This window comes from Lithobates pipiens, unplaced genomic scaffold (genome assembly GCF_037356315.1).
Source record: "Lithobates pipiens isolate NorthernLeopardFrog02 unplaced genomic scaffold, aLitPip1_a1.2 Scaffold_1, whole genome shotgun sequence".
Lineage (NCBI taxonomy): Eukaryota > Metazoa > Chordata > Amphibia > Anura > Ranidae > Lithobates > Lithobates pipiens.
This window is the reverse complement of record NW_027507685.1, coordinates 155,423,155-155,440,862: the sequence shown is the minus strand read 5'-3', so window position 1 is coordinate 155,440,862 and position 17,708 is coordinate 155,423,155. Positions and strand designations below refer to the sequence as shown.

The following is a 17,708-nucleotide window of genomic DNA, read 5'->3' as shown; positions in this document are numbered from 1 at the left end:
ATATGGCAGTAGTTGGCGGGCTATGAGTTCTGACAAGCCAGCCGCCAACCGTTGGGCAAGAGGGTTATCCGGCGTCATCATTTTTTTACGCTCAAACATTAGGCCCACGGAAGCCTGCCTTTTTGCAGAAAAATGTGAGCTTGGCGTGATGGAAGGTGGAGTGGAGGACAATTGTGAGGAGAGAGGAGAAGGAGAAGTAGAAGACGAGGCTGGACGGTGAGAGCCTGCAGTGTGGCTTTGTGTGTTCCGTTGCTCCCACTGGGCTCGGTGATGGCTGCTCATGTGCCTTCTTAAGGCGGTCGTCCCTAGGTGAGTATTGGGCTTACCGCGACTAACGCGTTGACTGCAAAGATTGCAGATGGCAACGCTATTGTCAGCAGCGGACACGTTAAAAAAAGCCCACACTGCGGAGCCATGTGCCGGTGTCCTGGGAGCGCCAGATGTGACCGTACATGGTCGATGACTCGCTCCTGATACATTTGCAGTCTGCTTTGTCCCTGCTGTGCAATGTAAGTCATTGCTGCTTCTCCTCCCTATCTGCTGGTCCATATCTCCCTCTGAACTCCCCTCCTCTTCCTCTCTTGTGGGCACCCACGTGACATCACTAGACACGTCATCATCAACGTCACCTTCCCCACCGCTATAAGTAGAGATCTCGGAGTAGGCAGCAACACCGGGGACCAACCTCCTCCTTGGGCTGATCTGGGTACTGGCGTCAGACTGCTGAGTAGCGCTTGTTGCTACCTCCTCTTCCTGATCCAATACCAAGAGTGGCTGCGCATCAGAAATGTCCTCTTGATATGGATCGGAAAATAATTCCAGTGACTCAAGCGGAAGGTATGTGGTGGTGGTGGTGGTGGTCGTGTTGTTGGTGGTAGTGTCTTTGGGGGTGCACATAGCAGAGAGTGAAGAAGAGGGTGCAGATCGAGAGGATGAGGAGGGTGCAGAAGAGTAAGGCTGAGCGAGCCACTCAACCAAGTCTGGTGCATCCTTTAAAGTAATTGAACGCACCTTCTGCAACTTCCCACTTTGGCTCAAGCCTGTTGCTCCTGCCCTACCCCTACCACCCCTGCGGAAGGGCCTGCCTCTTCCTCTGCATGTCATTTTTTAAATGACCCTGTGACAAAACTCTTAGTCCCTATACCGCTGAAGGACTGCTGCAGTATAGGTGAGCGGTCAGCAGTGGTGCACGTCAACCCTATCTATTGTGGACCTATAGCGGTCCTTACAGAACAGCAGACTGTACCGCACTCAAGCCTATGTACCGTAGCACCCTATACCAAGTTACCAGTCCTTATAAGAACTTTTGTGGACCAAGCAGGTTGTGTATTAGTGTTTAGCAGACTGTACGTCAGTCCCTATACCGCTGAAGGACTGCTGCAGTATAGGGCAGCGGTCAGCAGTGGTGCACGTCAACCCTATCTATTGTGGACCGATAGCGGTCCTTACAGAACAGCAGACTGTACCGCACTCAAGCCTATGTACCGTAGCACCCTATACCAAGTTACCAGTCCTTATAAGAACTTTTGTGGAACAAGCAGGTTGTGTGTTAGTGATTAGCAGACTGTACGTCAGTCCCTATACCAATGAAGGACTGCTGCAGTATAGGGCAGCGGTCAGCAGTAGTGCACGGCAACCCTATGTATTGTGGACCGATAGCGGTCCTTACAGAACAGCAGACTGTAACGCACTCAGGCCTATGTACCGTAGCACCCTATACCAAGTTACCAGTCCTTATAAGAACTTTTGTGGACCAAGCAGGTTGTGTGTTAGTGATTAGCAGACTGTACGTCAGTCCCTATACCAATGAAGGACTGCTGCAGTATAGGGCAGCGGTCAGCAGTAGTGCACGGCAACCCTATGTATTGTGGACCGATAGCGGTCCTTACAGAACAGCAGACTGTAACGCACTCAGGCCTATGTACCGTAGCACCCTATACCAAGTTACCAGTCCTTATAAGAACTTTTGTGGACCAAGCAGGTTGTGTGTTAGTGATTAGCAGACTGTACGTCAGTCCCTATACCAATGAAGGACTGCTGCAGTATAGGGCAGCGGTCAGCAGTAGTGCACGGCAACCCTATGTATTGTGGACCGATAGCGGTCCTTACAGAACAGCAGACTGTAACGCACTCAGGCCTATGTACCGTAGCACCCTATACCAAGTTACCAGTCCTTATAAGAACTTTTGTGGACCAAGCAGGTTGTGTGTTAGTGATTAGCAGACTGTACGTCAGTCCCTATACCAATGAAGGACTGCTGCAGTATAGGGCAGCGGTCAGCAGTAGTGCACGGCAACCCTATGTATTGTGGACCGATAGCGGTCCTTACAGAACAGCAGACTGTACTGCACTCAGGCCTATGTACCGTAGCACCCTATACCAAGTTACCAGTCCTTATAAAAACTTTTGTGGACCAAGCAGGTTGTGTGTTAGTGTTTAGCAGACTGTGCGTCAGTCCCTATACCGCTGAAGGACTGCTGCAGTATAGGGCAGCGGTCAGCAGTAGTGCACGGCAACCCTATGTATTGTGGACCGATAGCGGTCCTTACAGAACAGCAGACTGTAACGCACTCAGGCCTATGTACCGTAGCACCCTATACCAAGTTACCAGTCCTTATAAGAACTTTTGTGGACCAAGCAGGTTGTGTGTTAGTGATTAGCAGACTGTGCGTCAGTCCCTATACCGCTGAAGGACTGCTGCAGTATAGGGCAGCGGTCAGCAGTAGTGCACGTCAACCCTATGTATTGTGGACCGATAGCGGTCCTTACAGAACAGCAGACTGTACTGCACTCAGGCCTATGTACCGTAGCACCCTATACCAAGTTACCAGTCCTTATAAAAACTTTTGTGGACCAAGCAGGTTGTGTGTTAGTGATTAGCAGACTGTACGTCAGTCCCTATACCAATGAAGGACTGCTGCAGTATAGGGCAGCGGTCAGCAGTAGTGCACGGCAACCCTATGTATTGTGGACCGATAGCGGTCCTTACAGAACAGCAGACTGTACTGCACTCAGGCCTATGTACCGTAGCACCCTATACCAAGTTACCAGTCCTTATAAGAACTTTTGTGGACCAAGCAGGTTGTGTGTTAGTGATTAGCAGACTGTACGTCAGTCCCTATACCAATGAAGGACTGCTGCAGTATAGGGCAGCGGTCAGCAGTAGTGCACGTCAACCCTATGTATTGTGGACCGATAGCGGTCCTTACAGAACAGCAGACTGTACTGCACTCAGGCCTATGTACCGTAGCACCCTATACCAAGTTACCAGTCCTTATAAGAACTTTTGTGGACCAAGCAGGTTGTGTGTTAGTGATTAGCAGACTGTACGTCAGTCCCTATACCAATGAAGGACTGCTGCAGTATAGGGCAGCGGTCAGCAGTAGTGCACGTCAACCCTATGTATTGTGGACCGATAGCGGTCCTTACAGAACAGCAGACTGTACTGCACTCAGGCCTATGTACCGTAGCACCCTATACCAAGTTACCAGTCCTTATAAGAACTTTTGTGGACCAAGCAGGTTGTGTGTTAGTGTTTAGCAGACTGTGCGTCAGTCCCTATACCGCTGAAGGACTGCTGCAGTATAGGGCAGCGGTCAGCAGTAGTGCACGGCAACCCTATGTATTGTGGACCGATAGCGGTCCTTACAGAACAGCAGACTGTACTGCACTCAGGCCTATGTACCGTAGCACCCTATACCAAGTTACCAGTCCTTATAAGAACTTTTGTGGACCAAGCAGGTTGTGTGTTAGTGTTTAGCAGACTGTGCGTCAGTCCCTATACCGCTGAAGGACTGCTGCAGTATAGGGCAGCGGTCAGCAGTAGTGCACGGCAACCCTATGTATTGTGGACCGATAGCGGTCCTTACAGAACAGCAGACTGTACTGCACTCAGGCCTATGTACCGTAGCACCCTATACCAAGTTACCAGTCCTTATAAGAACTTTTGTGGACCAAGCAGGTTGTGTGTTAGTGTTTAGCAGACTGTGCGTCAGTCCCTATACCGCTGAAGGACTGCTGCAGTATAGGGCAGCGGTCAGCAGTAGTGCACGTCAACCCTATGTATTGTGGACCGATAGCGGTCCTTACAGAACAGCAGACTGTAACGCACTCAGGCCTATGTACCGTAGCACCCTATACCAAGTTACCAGTCCTTATAAGAACTTTTGTGGACCAAGCAGGTTGTGTATTAGTGTTTAGCAGACTGTGCGTCAGTCCCTATACCGCTGAAGGACTGCTGCAGTATAGGGCAGCGGTCAGCAGTAGTGCACGGCAACCCTATCTATTGTGGACCGATAGCGGTCCTTACAGAACAGCAGACTGTACCGCACCCAAGCCTATGTACCGTAGCACCCTAGACAGACCAAGTTACCAGTCCTTATAAGAACTTTTGTGGAACAAGTGAGTTGTGAATGATTAGCAGACTGCAGCAGAAGGGCAGCAGTCAAGTATAATATTCTTTCTATATTTGGAAGAAAGAATATTATACGTGTACAAGCCTATTACCGTACCACTGATACCAGTCCTGAAAAGAACCTTTGTGGAACTAATAGTAACAGCAAGTCTTTAAAATTATCCTCACTGCCTGACACACTGCTTCCTGCCTGTCCCTATACAAATTGGCAAAAAAGAGTAGGCTGGAACGATTAGCTGGAACAGCTCTTTTGTGGACCTGATAGTAACAGCTAATGATGATGATGATGATGATGATGAAGAAAGACTAATCTGGCTGAGCTGTCCCTAAAATAGCAGCATACAGCGCTCTGTCCCTTTATCTAAACTGACAAAAGAAACTCAGGCTGCTGACCTAACACCTATACCAGTCCTGAAAAGAACTTTTGTGTACCAAATAGCTAGCGTTTTCTCTGTCCCTACTCCACACAGGATCCTTTCCCTACAGTGACAGAAGAAAGAATGTAAAATGGCCACCGGATCGGGTGTATTTATAGGTTAGGGGGAATGTCCAAGTGTCCATGAGCTGTCATGTCTCAATTGGTTGTCCTGTAACACATGATAAACGTGTCACGAAAGGTTAAAGTTCTTGTATACATTAAACACGTAAGTCCGCCGGGGCGAACGACGGAAAAAGGCGTTCGAACCCGCGGACGGCGAAAGTCGGAAATTCGCCGCGAAACGACCGCCGGGCGAACCGTTCGGCCATCACTATTGATTGGAAGCAGGAGTGGGGGAGAGATGCCTCTGATGTCAAAGTTTTACCGAGCACCTGTGAGGCTAAAATAAAGCAAGTTGCATAGACACGTGCAGAAGTGCTACATTGCTTTTAATAGGGAAGACAATACATGTTGTAGTGATTATTTTTACATGATAAACTGTGCTAATGAACCTCTTTTGAGATTTTATGTATATGCCCATTTTAAGTTAATTTGCCAGCCTTGGTAATGGGAGCACCATATTTATTCATTATGTATGTAAACTGTACTTTCTACTTAAGAATGTTTGCAGATCTTTGTTCCTCTCTTAGGCTGGGTACACACAGATAACAAATGTGGCTGGTTCAGCAGGTACTAGCCAAATTTTGATCTGTTTGTAGCCCTCCCTGTTTGACAGAAGCCAATCTTTAGATTGGCTTCTGCCAAATGGATCCCCTGGGAAACTACCTTGAGTGCAAGCCGTTGATCAAAATCAGTTGCAGCTCTGATCACTGTATTCTGACAGCGGAGAGACCCTGTCATCAGAATACAATGTCTTTGCAGGGGGGCTTCCCACCTCTCTTTTGTGGATGCAGAAATGTATTTATTTTTATTTTTGTTCATTCAGCCCACCGAACGAAAAAGAAACGGGCTGTGCGTACCCAGTGTAAAGGTCAATAAAGCTGGATACACGCTATGAGAAAATCAGAAGAAAAATTCCGTACGATCGTTCGAATTTCATATAATGTGTACACCACTTTCAACATCCGATTCAGACTTTCCAAAGCCAAAGGAACATTTACAAAGGGACAAATGCTAAAAGGCTTCTCATATGTGAACAGAAAAAAGGATTTTCGTTTAATGTGTACGAGAAACATTGGATACGAAAGACTGCGCATGATCAGAAACAATAAACAACGTCTTACAATAATTTTTGTACAATATTTCCATCCTCGATTTCAACTTGCTGTGGAACATCCAGGAAAACCGGACACTTGTTCCTCCGATTTTCTTATAGTGTGTACCTGCCTTTAAGCCTAGGACACACGAGCTGAATGTCAAGCGACATCGACTGGTTCAATAGAAACCGGCCGACATTCGGCCCGTGTGTACTGGAATTAGTCTGACAGAAACTGAAGGGGCATGACCGAAAAAATTCTGCCAATTGGCTCCCAATCAGCAATCTCAGCCAAGCGCTGGAAGCACCGTTCAGAGTGTTCTGGCGGGGCGGGGGTCAGCCCCCCGTCAGAACACAGTAGACCAGCAGGGGAGACTGCTGTACTAACATCAGATAATTAGTACAGCAGCCCCTCCTGAGCTGTCAGGTTTAAAAAAAAAAAAAAAAATAGTAGTGTGTACCAGGCTTTAAGCCCCTGTACACAAGCGCAGAATGTCAGGAGACATTGTCCGGTATAAAAAAAACATCCAACATTTGCCCTGTGTGTAAGTCGGTCTGTCTGAGCTCAGCTGTCCACCCTGCTGGATTAAACAAAAAATGACAGCTCAGGTCTACTAACTATCTGGCGTTAGTACAGTGATCAAAAACAGAACGCTTATTACCTGCCTTTAGGCTCTAATCTCGGCAGCTGCCTGACAGAAACGCGGAGGGGCGGGGCAGCTCTTGTTCTGGGGCGATGTCGTATGACGATGTCCCAGAACGGGTGTGCGGCGATTGCAGCCACGCCTCATTGGTAGGACACAGTGCAACGCTAATCTCTATAAAGTCTCACAGCCGTGGCTCTTTAACCATCTGATTGGCTGTGTCCAATCACAGCCGGTCACTTGTAAACACGGAAATGACGGTAATCGGCTCTCATCGCCTCACACTGATAGTGTGAGGAGAGGGGGGCCGATCAGTGGCATCTCCTCGCAGGGGACATCCAGACATGTAATCAGGACACTGATCCTTGGTGCCCTGATTGCAATACTGCATTACCAGTGCCAGTAATCAGTGCCCACAAGTGCCACCAATTAGTGCCCATTAGTGATGCCAGTCAATGCTGCTCATCAGCGCACATCAGTGAAAGAGAAAAATTACTTATTTACAAAATTTACTGAAAACTTAGAAAAACTTTATTTTATTTTTTATATAATTTTTCTTTAAATGTAGAAAAAAAAATCCCAGCAGTAATTAAATAATACCAAAAGAAAGCTCTATTTGTGTGAAAATGATTAAAATATCACATCGTTACCACGCAGTTGTCAAAGTATGACAGCGCTGAAAGCTGAAAATTTGGCCTGGGCAGGGAGGACTTGAAGGTGCCCTGTTAGGCAAGTGGTTAACCTTTCCCTGATAAACAGATAGACACTAGAGCAGTCTTCCTCAACTGTTACCCTCGAGGAACCCTTTAAAGTAGTTTTCCAGGTCTCAGAGAACCCCCGCTAAAACCAACTAATTGGGGGCTGGTGAGAAAAACGATCTGATGTCATGCCGCTGGCCGTGGTGCTGGACCCTTCGCTATGGAGGCATCATATCATCGAGGAACCCCTCCTGAAGGAACCCTAGAATACCATGGAACCCTGGATGAGACTGGCTGCACTGGAGGGTGACTTTACATTTATTTATTTATTTATATATATATATATATATATATATATATATATATATATAGGATGAAATACACTCCTGAAAAAAGAACCTGTAAAATGACAGTCACTGGAACAACATTACTTCAGGCAGAAGTTCCATTAAAGTGGTAGTAAACTCTTTACTGCCACTTGTACCCATTGGTAAGCCTATAATAAGGCTTACCTGTAGGTTCTGTGAATATCTCCTAAACTTGCAGTGAAGCCGAACACTGCAAAAACCAGAAGGAAGAGCAGGGGAAAATGTCAGCCGTCTCCGTGGCGACATCACAACGTGGGAATGCTTTGTTCTAAGGTAAGTCTCTCATAATGTGCTAGTATGCAGTGCATGCTAGCACATTTATGACCTTGCCTTGCAGGAATTTTACAACCGCTTTAATAATGTAAACAATATGTATTTAGTGAGTGTGTTAGTTATAGCAGTTAATGTTTTGTTTTATCTTTATTCTATCCTAAACTCTCTCCACTTAAAAGCTGATTGGTTTCTATAGACAAGACTTCTATTGTCACCCAGATTATATAAAAGATTATTTTTTTGTTCTGTACTTGTCCTCTGTCTTGTATTCCAACAGGTTCAGCAACCTAATATCAGCCAGTCACCTGGAGGCGATGAAGACACTTTAGGAAAGGCCATCTCAGAACTTAAGGAAAAAGAGGCCTCTCTGGATAAAGAAATGGCACAGCTTGAGGCAGAGTATGTTTGTATACCTAGCTGCATTATTCTTTGTATTTTATTGGTATTACTTTTAACCCCTGCCTGCCCTTCCCCCATGTCCCTTTTAAATTGGTCTTTTAAAATGGTTGTAAACCCTCACATATACCCAGTGAAGTGACTGGGCTCAGGTGATACAGAGATGAAATAGGTTGTACCTGTTTATCTGCAGTCTTCTTTTATCTACATCCTTTAACCAGTTGCCGACCGCCGCACGCCGATGTACGTCGGTACAATGGCACGGGCAGGCATAAGGACATACATGTACGTCCCTTGCCTCCCGCGGGTCGGGGGCCCGATCGGGCCCCCGCCCGGTGCCTGCGGCGGTCGGTATTCGTTCGGGAGCGATCCCGGACGAGGGGACGGCCATTCATTCATGGCCACCCCCTCGCGATCGCTCCCGACGAATAGAAATCCCCGGTGACATCACTTCCTCTCCTGTAATGTAAACACAGGAGAGGAAGTGATGTATTCTCTCCTCCGTGTCGGTATTTTTCGTTCCGACACGGAGGAGAGCGGATCAGTAAGTTGCACCAACACTCTACACACACAGTAGAACATGCCAGGCACACTCACACCCCCCCTTTACCCCCCGATCACCCCCCCAATTACCCCTGCCCCCCAGTCACAGTGACACCAATGTCATTTTTATTTTATTTTTTTTGCATTGGTGTCATTTGTGACTGTAATAACTGTTAGGGCAGTTAGAGTTAGCCCCCTTTAGTTCTAATGTACCCCCCTAACCCCCCCAATAAAGGTTTAACCCCGTGATCACCCCCCGTCGCCAGTGTCACTAAGGCTGGGTTCACATTGCAGCGGTTTATGAGAACGAATGTGATTCGCACCGCTCTGCAGTGAAAATCACATCCGATCTCTGTGCGATTCGAGTTCAGCCATTCGCCGCACCCGCCGCAAATTCGCACGGGACCCTTTTTTTGGCCCGCAGCAGAATCGGATCGCATGGGTGTTCACACCATGCGATCCGAGTTTGCAGATCGCACTGCGATATGCGAACTGATCTGGGGGTGTCAGTAACATTTCACTGACACTCCCAGCAGTTCGCATAGGGCAGTGTGAACTGCCGCCGGGAGGCATGCGATGCGGGAACCCGCCGCGCATTCGTGGCGTTCCCGCATCGCTCCAGTGTGAACCCAGCCTAATAAGCGATCGTTTTTCTGATCGCTGTATTAGTGTCACAGGTGACGCTAGTTAGGCAGGTAGGTATTTAGGTTCGCTGCAGCTTTTTATAGCGCCAGGGACCCCCATATACTACCGCATAAAGCCCCCTAATTGCCCCCTAGTTAACCCTTTCACCAGTGATCACCATATAACTGTTACAGGTGACGCTGGTTGGTTAGTTATTTTTTTATAGTTTCAGGGCACCCGCCATTTATTACCTAGTCTCACTAGTGTACCCCTAAATTTAGGGGTGTCTACTTTCCAAAATGGGGTCATTTGGGGGGGGTTTGTGCCATCTTGGCATTTTATGGCCTTCAAAACTGTAACGCCCTTAGAAAGCCTGAAGGCGGTGCTTGGTTTTCGGGGCCCCGTACGCGGCTAGGCTCCCAAAAAGTCCCACATATGTGGTATCCCCATACTCAGGAGAAGCAGCAGAATTTATTTTGGGGTATCATTTCACATATGCCCATGGCATGCGTGAGCAATATATCATTTAGTGACAACTTTGTGAAAAAAAAATAAAAAAAGTTTGTAATATTCCCGCAACTTGTGGCAAAATATAAAATATTCCATGGACTCAACATGCCTCTCAGCAAATAGCTTGGGGTGTCTACTTTCTAAAATGGGGTCATTTGTGGGGGTTTTGTGCCATCTTGGCATTTTATGGCCTTCAAAACTGTAATAGGTAGTGAGAAGTGAACTCAAAAATTTACGCCCTTAGAAAGCCTGAAGGCGGTGCTTGGTTTTCGGGGCCCCGTACGCGGCTAGGCTCCCAAAAAGTCCCACATATGTGGTATCCCCGTACTCGGGAGAAGCAGCAGAATTTATTTTGGGGTGTCATTTCACATATGCCCATGGCATGCATGAGCAATATATCATTTAGTGACAACTTTGTTAAAAAAAAAAAAAAAAAAAAAAAGTTTGTAATTTTCCCGCAACTTGTGGCAAAATATAAAATATTCCATGAACTCGACATGCCTCTCAGCAAATAGCTTGGGGTGTCTACTTTCTAAAATGGGGTCATTTGTGGGGGTTTTGTGCCATCTTGGCATTTTATGGCCTTCAAAACTGTAATAGGTAGTGAGAAGTGAACTCAAAAATGTACGCCCTTAGAAAGCCTGAAGGCGGTGCTTGGTTTTAGGGGCCCCGTACGCGGCTAGGCTCCCAAAAAGTCCCACATATGTGGTATCCCCATACTCAGGAGAAGCAGCAGAATTTATTTTGGGGTGTCATTTCACATACGCCCATAGCATGTGTGAGCAATATATCATTTAGTGACAACTTTGTGTAAAAAAAAAAAAAAAAAAATTTTTTTTTTGTCATTATTCAATCGCTTGAGGCAAAAAAATAAAATATTCAATGGGCTCAACATGCCTCTTATCAATTTCCTTAGGGGGTCTACTTTCCAAAATGGGGTCATTTGGGGGGGTTTTGTACTGCCCTGCCATTTTAGCACCTCAAGAAATGAGATGGGCAGTCGTAAACTAAAAGCTGCGTAAATTCCAGAAAACGTACCTTAGTTTGTAGATGTGACAACTTTTGCGCAAACCAATAAATATACAATTATTGACTTTTATTTTACCAAAGACATGTGGCTGAATACATTTTGGCCTAAATGTATGACTAAAATTGAGTTTATTGGATTTTTCTAATAACAAAAAGTAGAAAATATCATTTTTTTTCAAAATTTGCGGTCTTTTTACGTTTATATCGCAAAAAATAAAAATCGCAGAGGCAATCAAATACCATCAAAAGAAAGCTCTATTTGTGGGAAGAAAAGGACGCAAATTTTGTTTGGGTACAACATTGCATGACCGCGCAATTACCAGTTAAAGCAGCGCAGTGCCAAAGTGTAAAAAGACCTCTGGTCATTTACCAGCAAAATGGTCCGGTCTGAAAGTGGTTAAAGAGGTAGTAAAGTCATTTATTTAACTTTTACCTACAAGTAAGCCTATAATAAGGCTTACCTGTAGGTAAAAAGAATATCTCCTAAACCTGTACGGTTTAGGAGATATTCCCCTCGCAATGAGCCGCTCACTTCAGTGACGCATGCGCGCCGGGGATTCTCAGTTGAAAGTCCGGCAGATGCCGGAAAGAAGTCTCCCGCGCACATGCCCGGAAGACACGCTGCAGAAAAATGTCAGCTTCCTTGGCGTGGACACCGCGAGATACCGACGCCTCGTTCTAAGGTAAGTTTTTCATAATGAGCTAGTATGTGATCCATACTAGCTCATTATGCCTTTTCCCTTACAGGTGTAGAAAAAAAAAAGTCAGCAGGTTTACTACCGCTTTAAAGTGCAGAATTTATAAAGCTTGTCTGAGCAGCCAGAAAAAAAAGGGTCAGAGATCTGACATTACACACTGCAGAGCTTTGAGGAGAGCTCTGATAGCTGATTGGAAGGAATGGACACACCCCCTTGCACACAGGCACAGAGCTGAAGTTGTCAAACAGCTGGAGCTCCCTACCCTGTCACCATTTTTCTCTTGGTGTCAGGAAAGCTTGTCGGAAGTGAATTATGCTGATAGCAAAGTAGCGAAGCAGTAGAGAGAAATTACACTTTTGCTCTGGATTGAGACACGTACACACTATATAGGGATATGCTTTGTGCATATTTCATGTTTGAGGTTTACAGTCGCTTGAAATCTGGAAGGGGGGGGGGGGCGGGGGGCCGTGGGTGTAAAGGACTGCCTGATTACGTTATTTTATTTTATTTATTTATTTTCTCCTAGCCTGACCTGCACCCTGAATGGGGGATATAGATCGTGGAGCAGAGACCCTAAAATTGGTATAGGTTCACACTGCGATTGGCTGTCATACTAATCGCATGTGCTGGAGCCCTAATCTTTACTAGAGACCGGGAGCTGGGAAGACTTGCCCTCACTATATTTGCTGGTTGACCATTGTCCCCAGACAGAATATGATGGCAAATCCTGACTTTACCAGCTGTCTCTAGAACAGGAGATGGGGAGTGATCTTGGGGACACCTGTTCCAGTGACACACTGTCTAAGGGGGCATTTTATTTGTTTCCTTTTTCAGCTTTGGAACAGGAAGTGAGGGTAAATCCCCTCAACAAGACAGACAGCAAAATAAAACATTCTGACCCCGATTGTAACCATTCCTTTCTATACCCAAATTGAAAGGCGTTGTCCTTTTAGATATGCTTTAAAGTGGTAATAAAACCAAAACTAAAAAAGGAATATATTGCAGTTTACCAACCTTTTAGATGTGGTGGCTGCTTTATTTTTCTATTCTTAGGTTTTTTTTAAATTCTGTCTTCACTTGGTGACCTGGTGAGTAACACCCCTCCTATATTAGACTAGATTCACATCTATGCATGTTGCTTTTGAGTGTTTTTTGCAGTCCTTTTTGCTTTTGCTTTCTGCGTTTTTATTTATTTATTTTTTTCCATGGTTTGCATTTAGCATTTTCTGGCAAATTTGATGTTGGACAGATAAACCAGTCAGGGACCAGCCGCCACAGTTGTACTGCAGCAGTTTGGCTCTCCTGGGTGAATTGCCATTGTTGTTCATCAGCCCCTTTAAGACCACTAGGGGGTGCGCACCTGCGCCACAATGCTGAAGCCGATACGCGCGGCCCCGATGTCCGCAGGCCACCCGCAATGGCTCCTGATAGAGACAGAACAGGGATCTGTCAATATAAACAGACAGATCCCCATTCTGTCAGGGGAGGATAGACAGATCTGCTGTTCCTAGTGATTAGGAACAGCAATCTGTCTCCTCCAGTCGCTACACTCCCCCCACAGTTAGAAACACCTCCCTAGGGAACACTTAACCCCTTGATCCCCCCCTATTGTTAACCCTTTCCCTGCCAGTGACATTTTATACAGTAATCGGTGGCTATTTTTAGCTCTGATCACTGTATAAATGTCAGTGGTCCCAAAAAAGTGTCCAATCTGTCCGTTGTAATGTCGCAGTCCCACTAAAAATCACTGATCACTGCCATTACTAGTAAAAAAATAAAATAATATTAATAATAAAAATGCCATTATTTTGCAGACGCTATAACTTCTGCGCAAACCAATCAATATACGCTTATTGTGATTGTTTTGGTAAAAAAAAAACTGATGAAGAAATGTATTTATTTTTTGGAATATATGGCCCAGGCGGTCATGAAGCAGCTTACCAGTTCTTAGATGTCATGGCCACATTAGTTTTCTTTTTTTGGCTTTTTTTTTTTTTTTTTTTTTTTTTTTTTCAGCTCGTGATGCAGCCAGTAAGTCTGTTTTCAAAAGAACATTTTTTATTTATTTTTATTTTTTTTAAATGTAAAACCTTTATCCCAAATAGACTACTCTCTACAAATAGAGATTTCTTTTGGTGGAATTTGATCAACTCTGCAGTTTGAATTTTTTTGCGCTATAAACAAAGAAAGACCAACAATATAAAAAAAATAAATAAAAAAAAAAAACACACTATATGCTTTTTTTTTCTTTTTTTTTTAATTAAAAAAAAAAAAAAATTATATATATATATTATTTGTAGAGAGTAGTCTATTTGGGATAAAGGTTTTACATTTAAAAAAATAAATAAAAAATGTTCTTTTGGAAAACAGACTTTCTGGCTGCATCACGACCTGAAAATAAAGGAAAGAAAGCCAAAAAAAGAAAACTAATGTGGCCATGACATCTAAGAACTGGTAAGCTGCTTCAGAAAGCATTTTTTTAAATAATTTTTATTGCTTGCAGAGGCTACAGTCTAGCAGAATTGGACAAGCATATCTCTCTCCTTCATGAATACAATGAGTTAAAAGATACCGGACAGATGTTATTAGGCCGCTTAGGTAAGAATTTTACTGTGAAAAACTTTATAAGATGAGCTACTGCTTGTGATGGGTTACATTGCTTACTACAACTACTACTTACAACTACAGACAAACCGCTTGGGTACAAAGCTCAAACTACTCTAGTGCACAGAGTAAAGCTGTGTACACTGCTAGTTTTGTTGTGTTGAAAAAAGGGACCGGTTGGAGCTGCTGTACTAACAACCCAATGTTAGTACATCAATCCCCTCCCTTATGGGGGGACGGCCCCCTTCCCCACTAGAACACTCCGGTAATTGGTAAGCGCTCTTAGCCATTGGCTGAAAGTGGTGATCAGGTGTCGGTCGGCTGGTTTTCCAGCATGCATGGCTGTCGGACGGGCTGCCATACACATGGGCCGAATGTCGGCCAACATTTGGCCCGTGTGTACTAGGCTTAAGGCGACAACACGTGTCAGCCAGTTATGCTGACTTAAAAGGTTTTGCCATTTTTGCTGCCAAATTGGGAAAACACATACTTTATAATTGTTACCTTCACATAGCATAACTAAAAAAAAATGTAAAAATTGCAGCTTACCTTTTTAGATGCTCTATTCTGGACCCTATAGCTTGAAAAACTCCTGGCTAGTTTTCTTTGTTTATAATATGAACACTTATTGTCCTAACAAAGGGTTAAAGGTGTAGAGGCTGGGGTCCTTGTATTGTATGTGAATGAGGACAAACTTGGGACAGGCTCACCCTTTGCTCAAAAAAAAATTGCACTCCGCCATGACACCTGACAAACATTTAGTCTCCGTTCACACTGGTGCGATGCAGGAACCAACATGATTCCTGTGCAGGTTCCCGTATTGCATCTACCTCGCAGGAAGTTCACACTGCTCTGAGAACTACTGCGGGTGTCAATAGAAAGTTAGTGACACCCCTCAAATCTGTTTGGCAGAAAGCAGTGCAAACTGTGGAATCGGATCGCATGGGTCTGAACACCCATGTGATCTGATTCCAGTGCAGACCAATAAAAGGATCCTGCACCATTTTGGTGTGAATGTGATGCGATTTCAGCCGTACAAACTGTATGGCTGAATTTGCATTGCACAGACATTGCATGTGATGTGCACAGCAATGCAGTTTCGAATCATGTGATGTATGGCATCACATTAGTATGAACCTAGCCTGAAATATAAAAACATCTAAAATAAATTGTGTGTGTGTGTATATATGTGTGTGTGTGTGTGTGTGTGTGTGTGTGTGTATATATATATATATATATATATATATATATATATATATATATATATATATATATATATATATATATATATATATATATATATATATATATATATATTATAGGCATATAGGCATGCTGTGTGATTGGGAACAGTGGGGTTTTCTCTGACTACAGAAGTGGAAATACACTATGATGCTACTGATGCCCCACCTTTTTGCTTGCGCTTTGGAATACAATAACACCACTACATTGCCCACACTTACCCTTGTTATACATTTTTTAGGATTTCTATTTCTATGCACACAGCCTACATGTATTTCTCTTTGTTCTGAAAGGAGCTCTGAGATCAAGTAGTTAAAATGTTAGCTAGTTATCATTACTGTTTTCAGGAGTCTTTCATATTAACCACTTCAGCTCTGGAAAGTTTAACCCCCCCCCCCCTTTCGTGACCAGGCCATTTTTTTTGCGTCACGGCACTGCATTATTCTAACTAACAATTGCGCAGTCGTGCGATGCTCTTTACACAAATAAAATTGATGTCCTTCTTTTTTTTTTTCCCCCACAAATGGAGCTTTCTTTTGGTGGTATTTGATCATCTCTGCGGTTTTTATTTTTTGTGCTATAAACAAGAAAAGAGCAACAATTTTGAAAAAAAAACAATATTTTACTTTTTGCTATAAAAAAAATCAGATTTTTTCATCAATTTGGGCCAATGTGTATTGAATTTTGCTACATATTTTTGGTAAAAAAAAAATCCCAGTAAGCGTATATCAATTGGTTTGCACAAAAGTTATAGTGTCTACAAACTATGGGATATATTTATGGAATTTTTATTTATTTTATTTACTAGTAATGGCCGTGATCAGCGACTTTTATAGTGGACACTTTTTTTTTTGGGGACCAGTGACACTAATACAGTGATCAGTGCTAAAAAAGATATGCACTCACTGTACTTACGTTGGCAGGGAAGGGATTAAAGGGGTTGTAAACCCTTGTGTTTTGTTCACCTTTTGCATTAAGGTGAAAAAGCGCCTGGTAGTGACTGGCCCCCACAGTCTCCCTGTTTTACTTACCTGAGCCCCGGAACTTGACCCAGCAGGGACGCACTGTCTCTGCCCGGGGTTCTCGGCTCTTGATTGGACAGATTGATAGCAGCACAGCCATTGGCTCCCACTTCTGTCCGCCAAAACCACTGACGCGGGTCCAAGCCATACATTCGGCGGCTATGGACGCTGAATGCTGGACTTGGGAGCGTGCCCGCAAGGTAACCCCCTCGGAGAGTGCTTCTCCTAGGGGGTTATCTGATGTGCAGAGGAGCCGCCGGGGGACCCCAGAAGACGAGGTTCGGGCCACTATGTAAAACGAGCTGCACAGTGGAGGCAAGTATGATATGTTTGTTATTTAAAAAAAGAAATAAATAAACAATGAACCCTTACAATCGCTTTAACATCAGGGGCAATCAAGGGGTTAAATGTGTTCCTAGGGAGTGTTTGCTAACTGGGAGGGGTGTGTTTTTACTGTGAGAAGGCAGAGATCTGTGTTCCTGCTTAGCAGAAACACAGATTCTCTACCTTCCCTACTAACAGAATGGCAATCTGCCTTATTTACATCAGACCCGTTTCCCGGACCCGCTGATTGGCTCCCGCTGTGTCCAATCACAGCGGGAGCGGGTCGCCGCTGGCAAGCCCCAAACTCGGCAGTGTAAGATCGCATACCTGTATGTGATTTTGCACAGGGAAGCCGCCTTGCCACCGTATATCTTCTGGTTAAAATATCTTGCTAAATGTCCTTTTCCGCCTATCCGTGACATCAAGGCTTCCGGTTTTACTAGCTGTCATCGTTGTGCTCTCTGCCATACATGAGAGATCACATGACTAGACCAGTGTTAAGGAGACAGTTTTAAGACTAGTTAGGGTTGATCCCAGAAGTCTACCTTTTTTTTTTAAAAGGTGTTTATTTAAAATTTTCAACATACAGCATATAAAACAATCAGTATACATGGTGAATAGTCTCCCTCCAGAGGTGCATACAGAGGTATCGGTGGAGATGCCCCACTGGAGTAAACAAAACTGT

The 17,708-nt window shown here is 44.5% G+C and overlaps 1 protein-coding gene across 1 annotated transcript in view; it reads left to right on the top strand.

Annotated features, from left to right (window-relative positions):
• SWI5 (SWI5 homologous recombination repair protein) overlaps positions 1–17,708 on the top strand; it is a gene marked incomplete at its 5' end in the record, with an annotated part of 30,532 nt that overhangs the window by 8,049 nt on the left and 4,775 nt on the right. The window contains 2 exons of the mRNA XM_077478737.1: positions 8,309–8,430; positions 14,335–14,429. Of these exons, the coding sequence (XP_077334863.1) occupies positions 8,309–8,430; positions 14,335–14,429 (217 nt within the window). The remainder of the gene's footprint in view (positions 1–8,308; positions 8,431–14,334; positions 14,430–17,708) is intronic.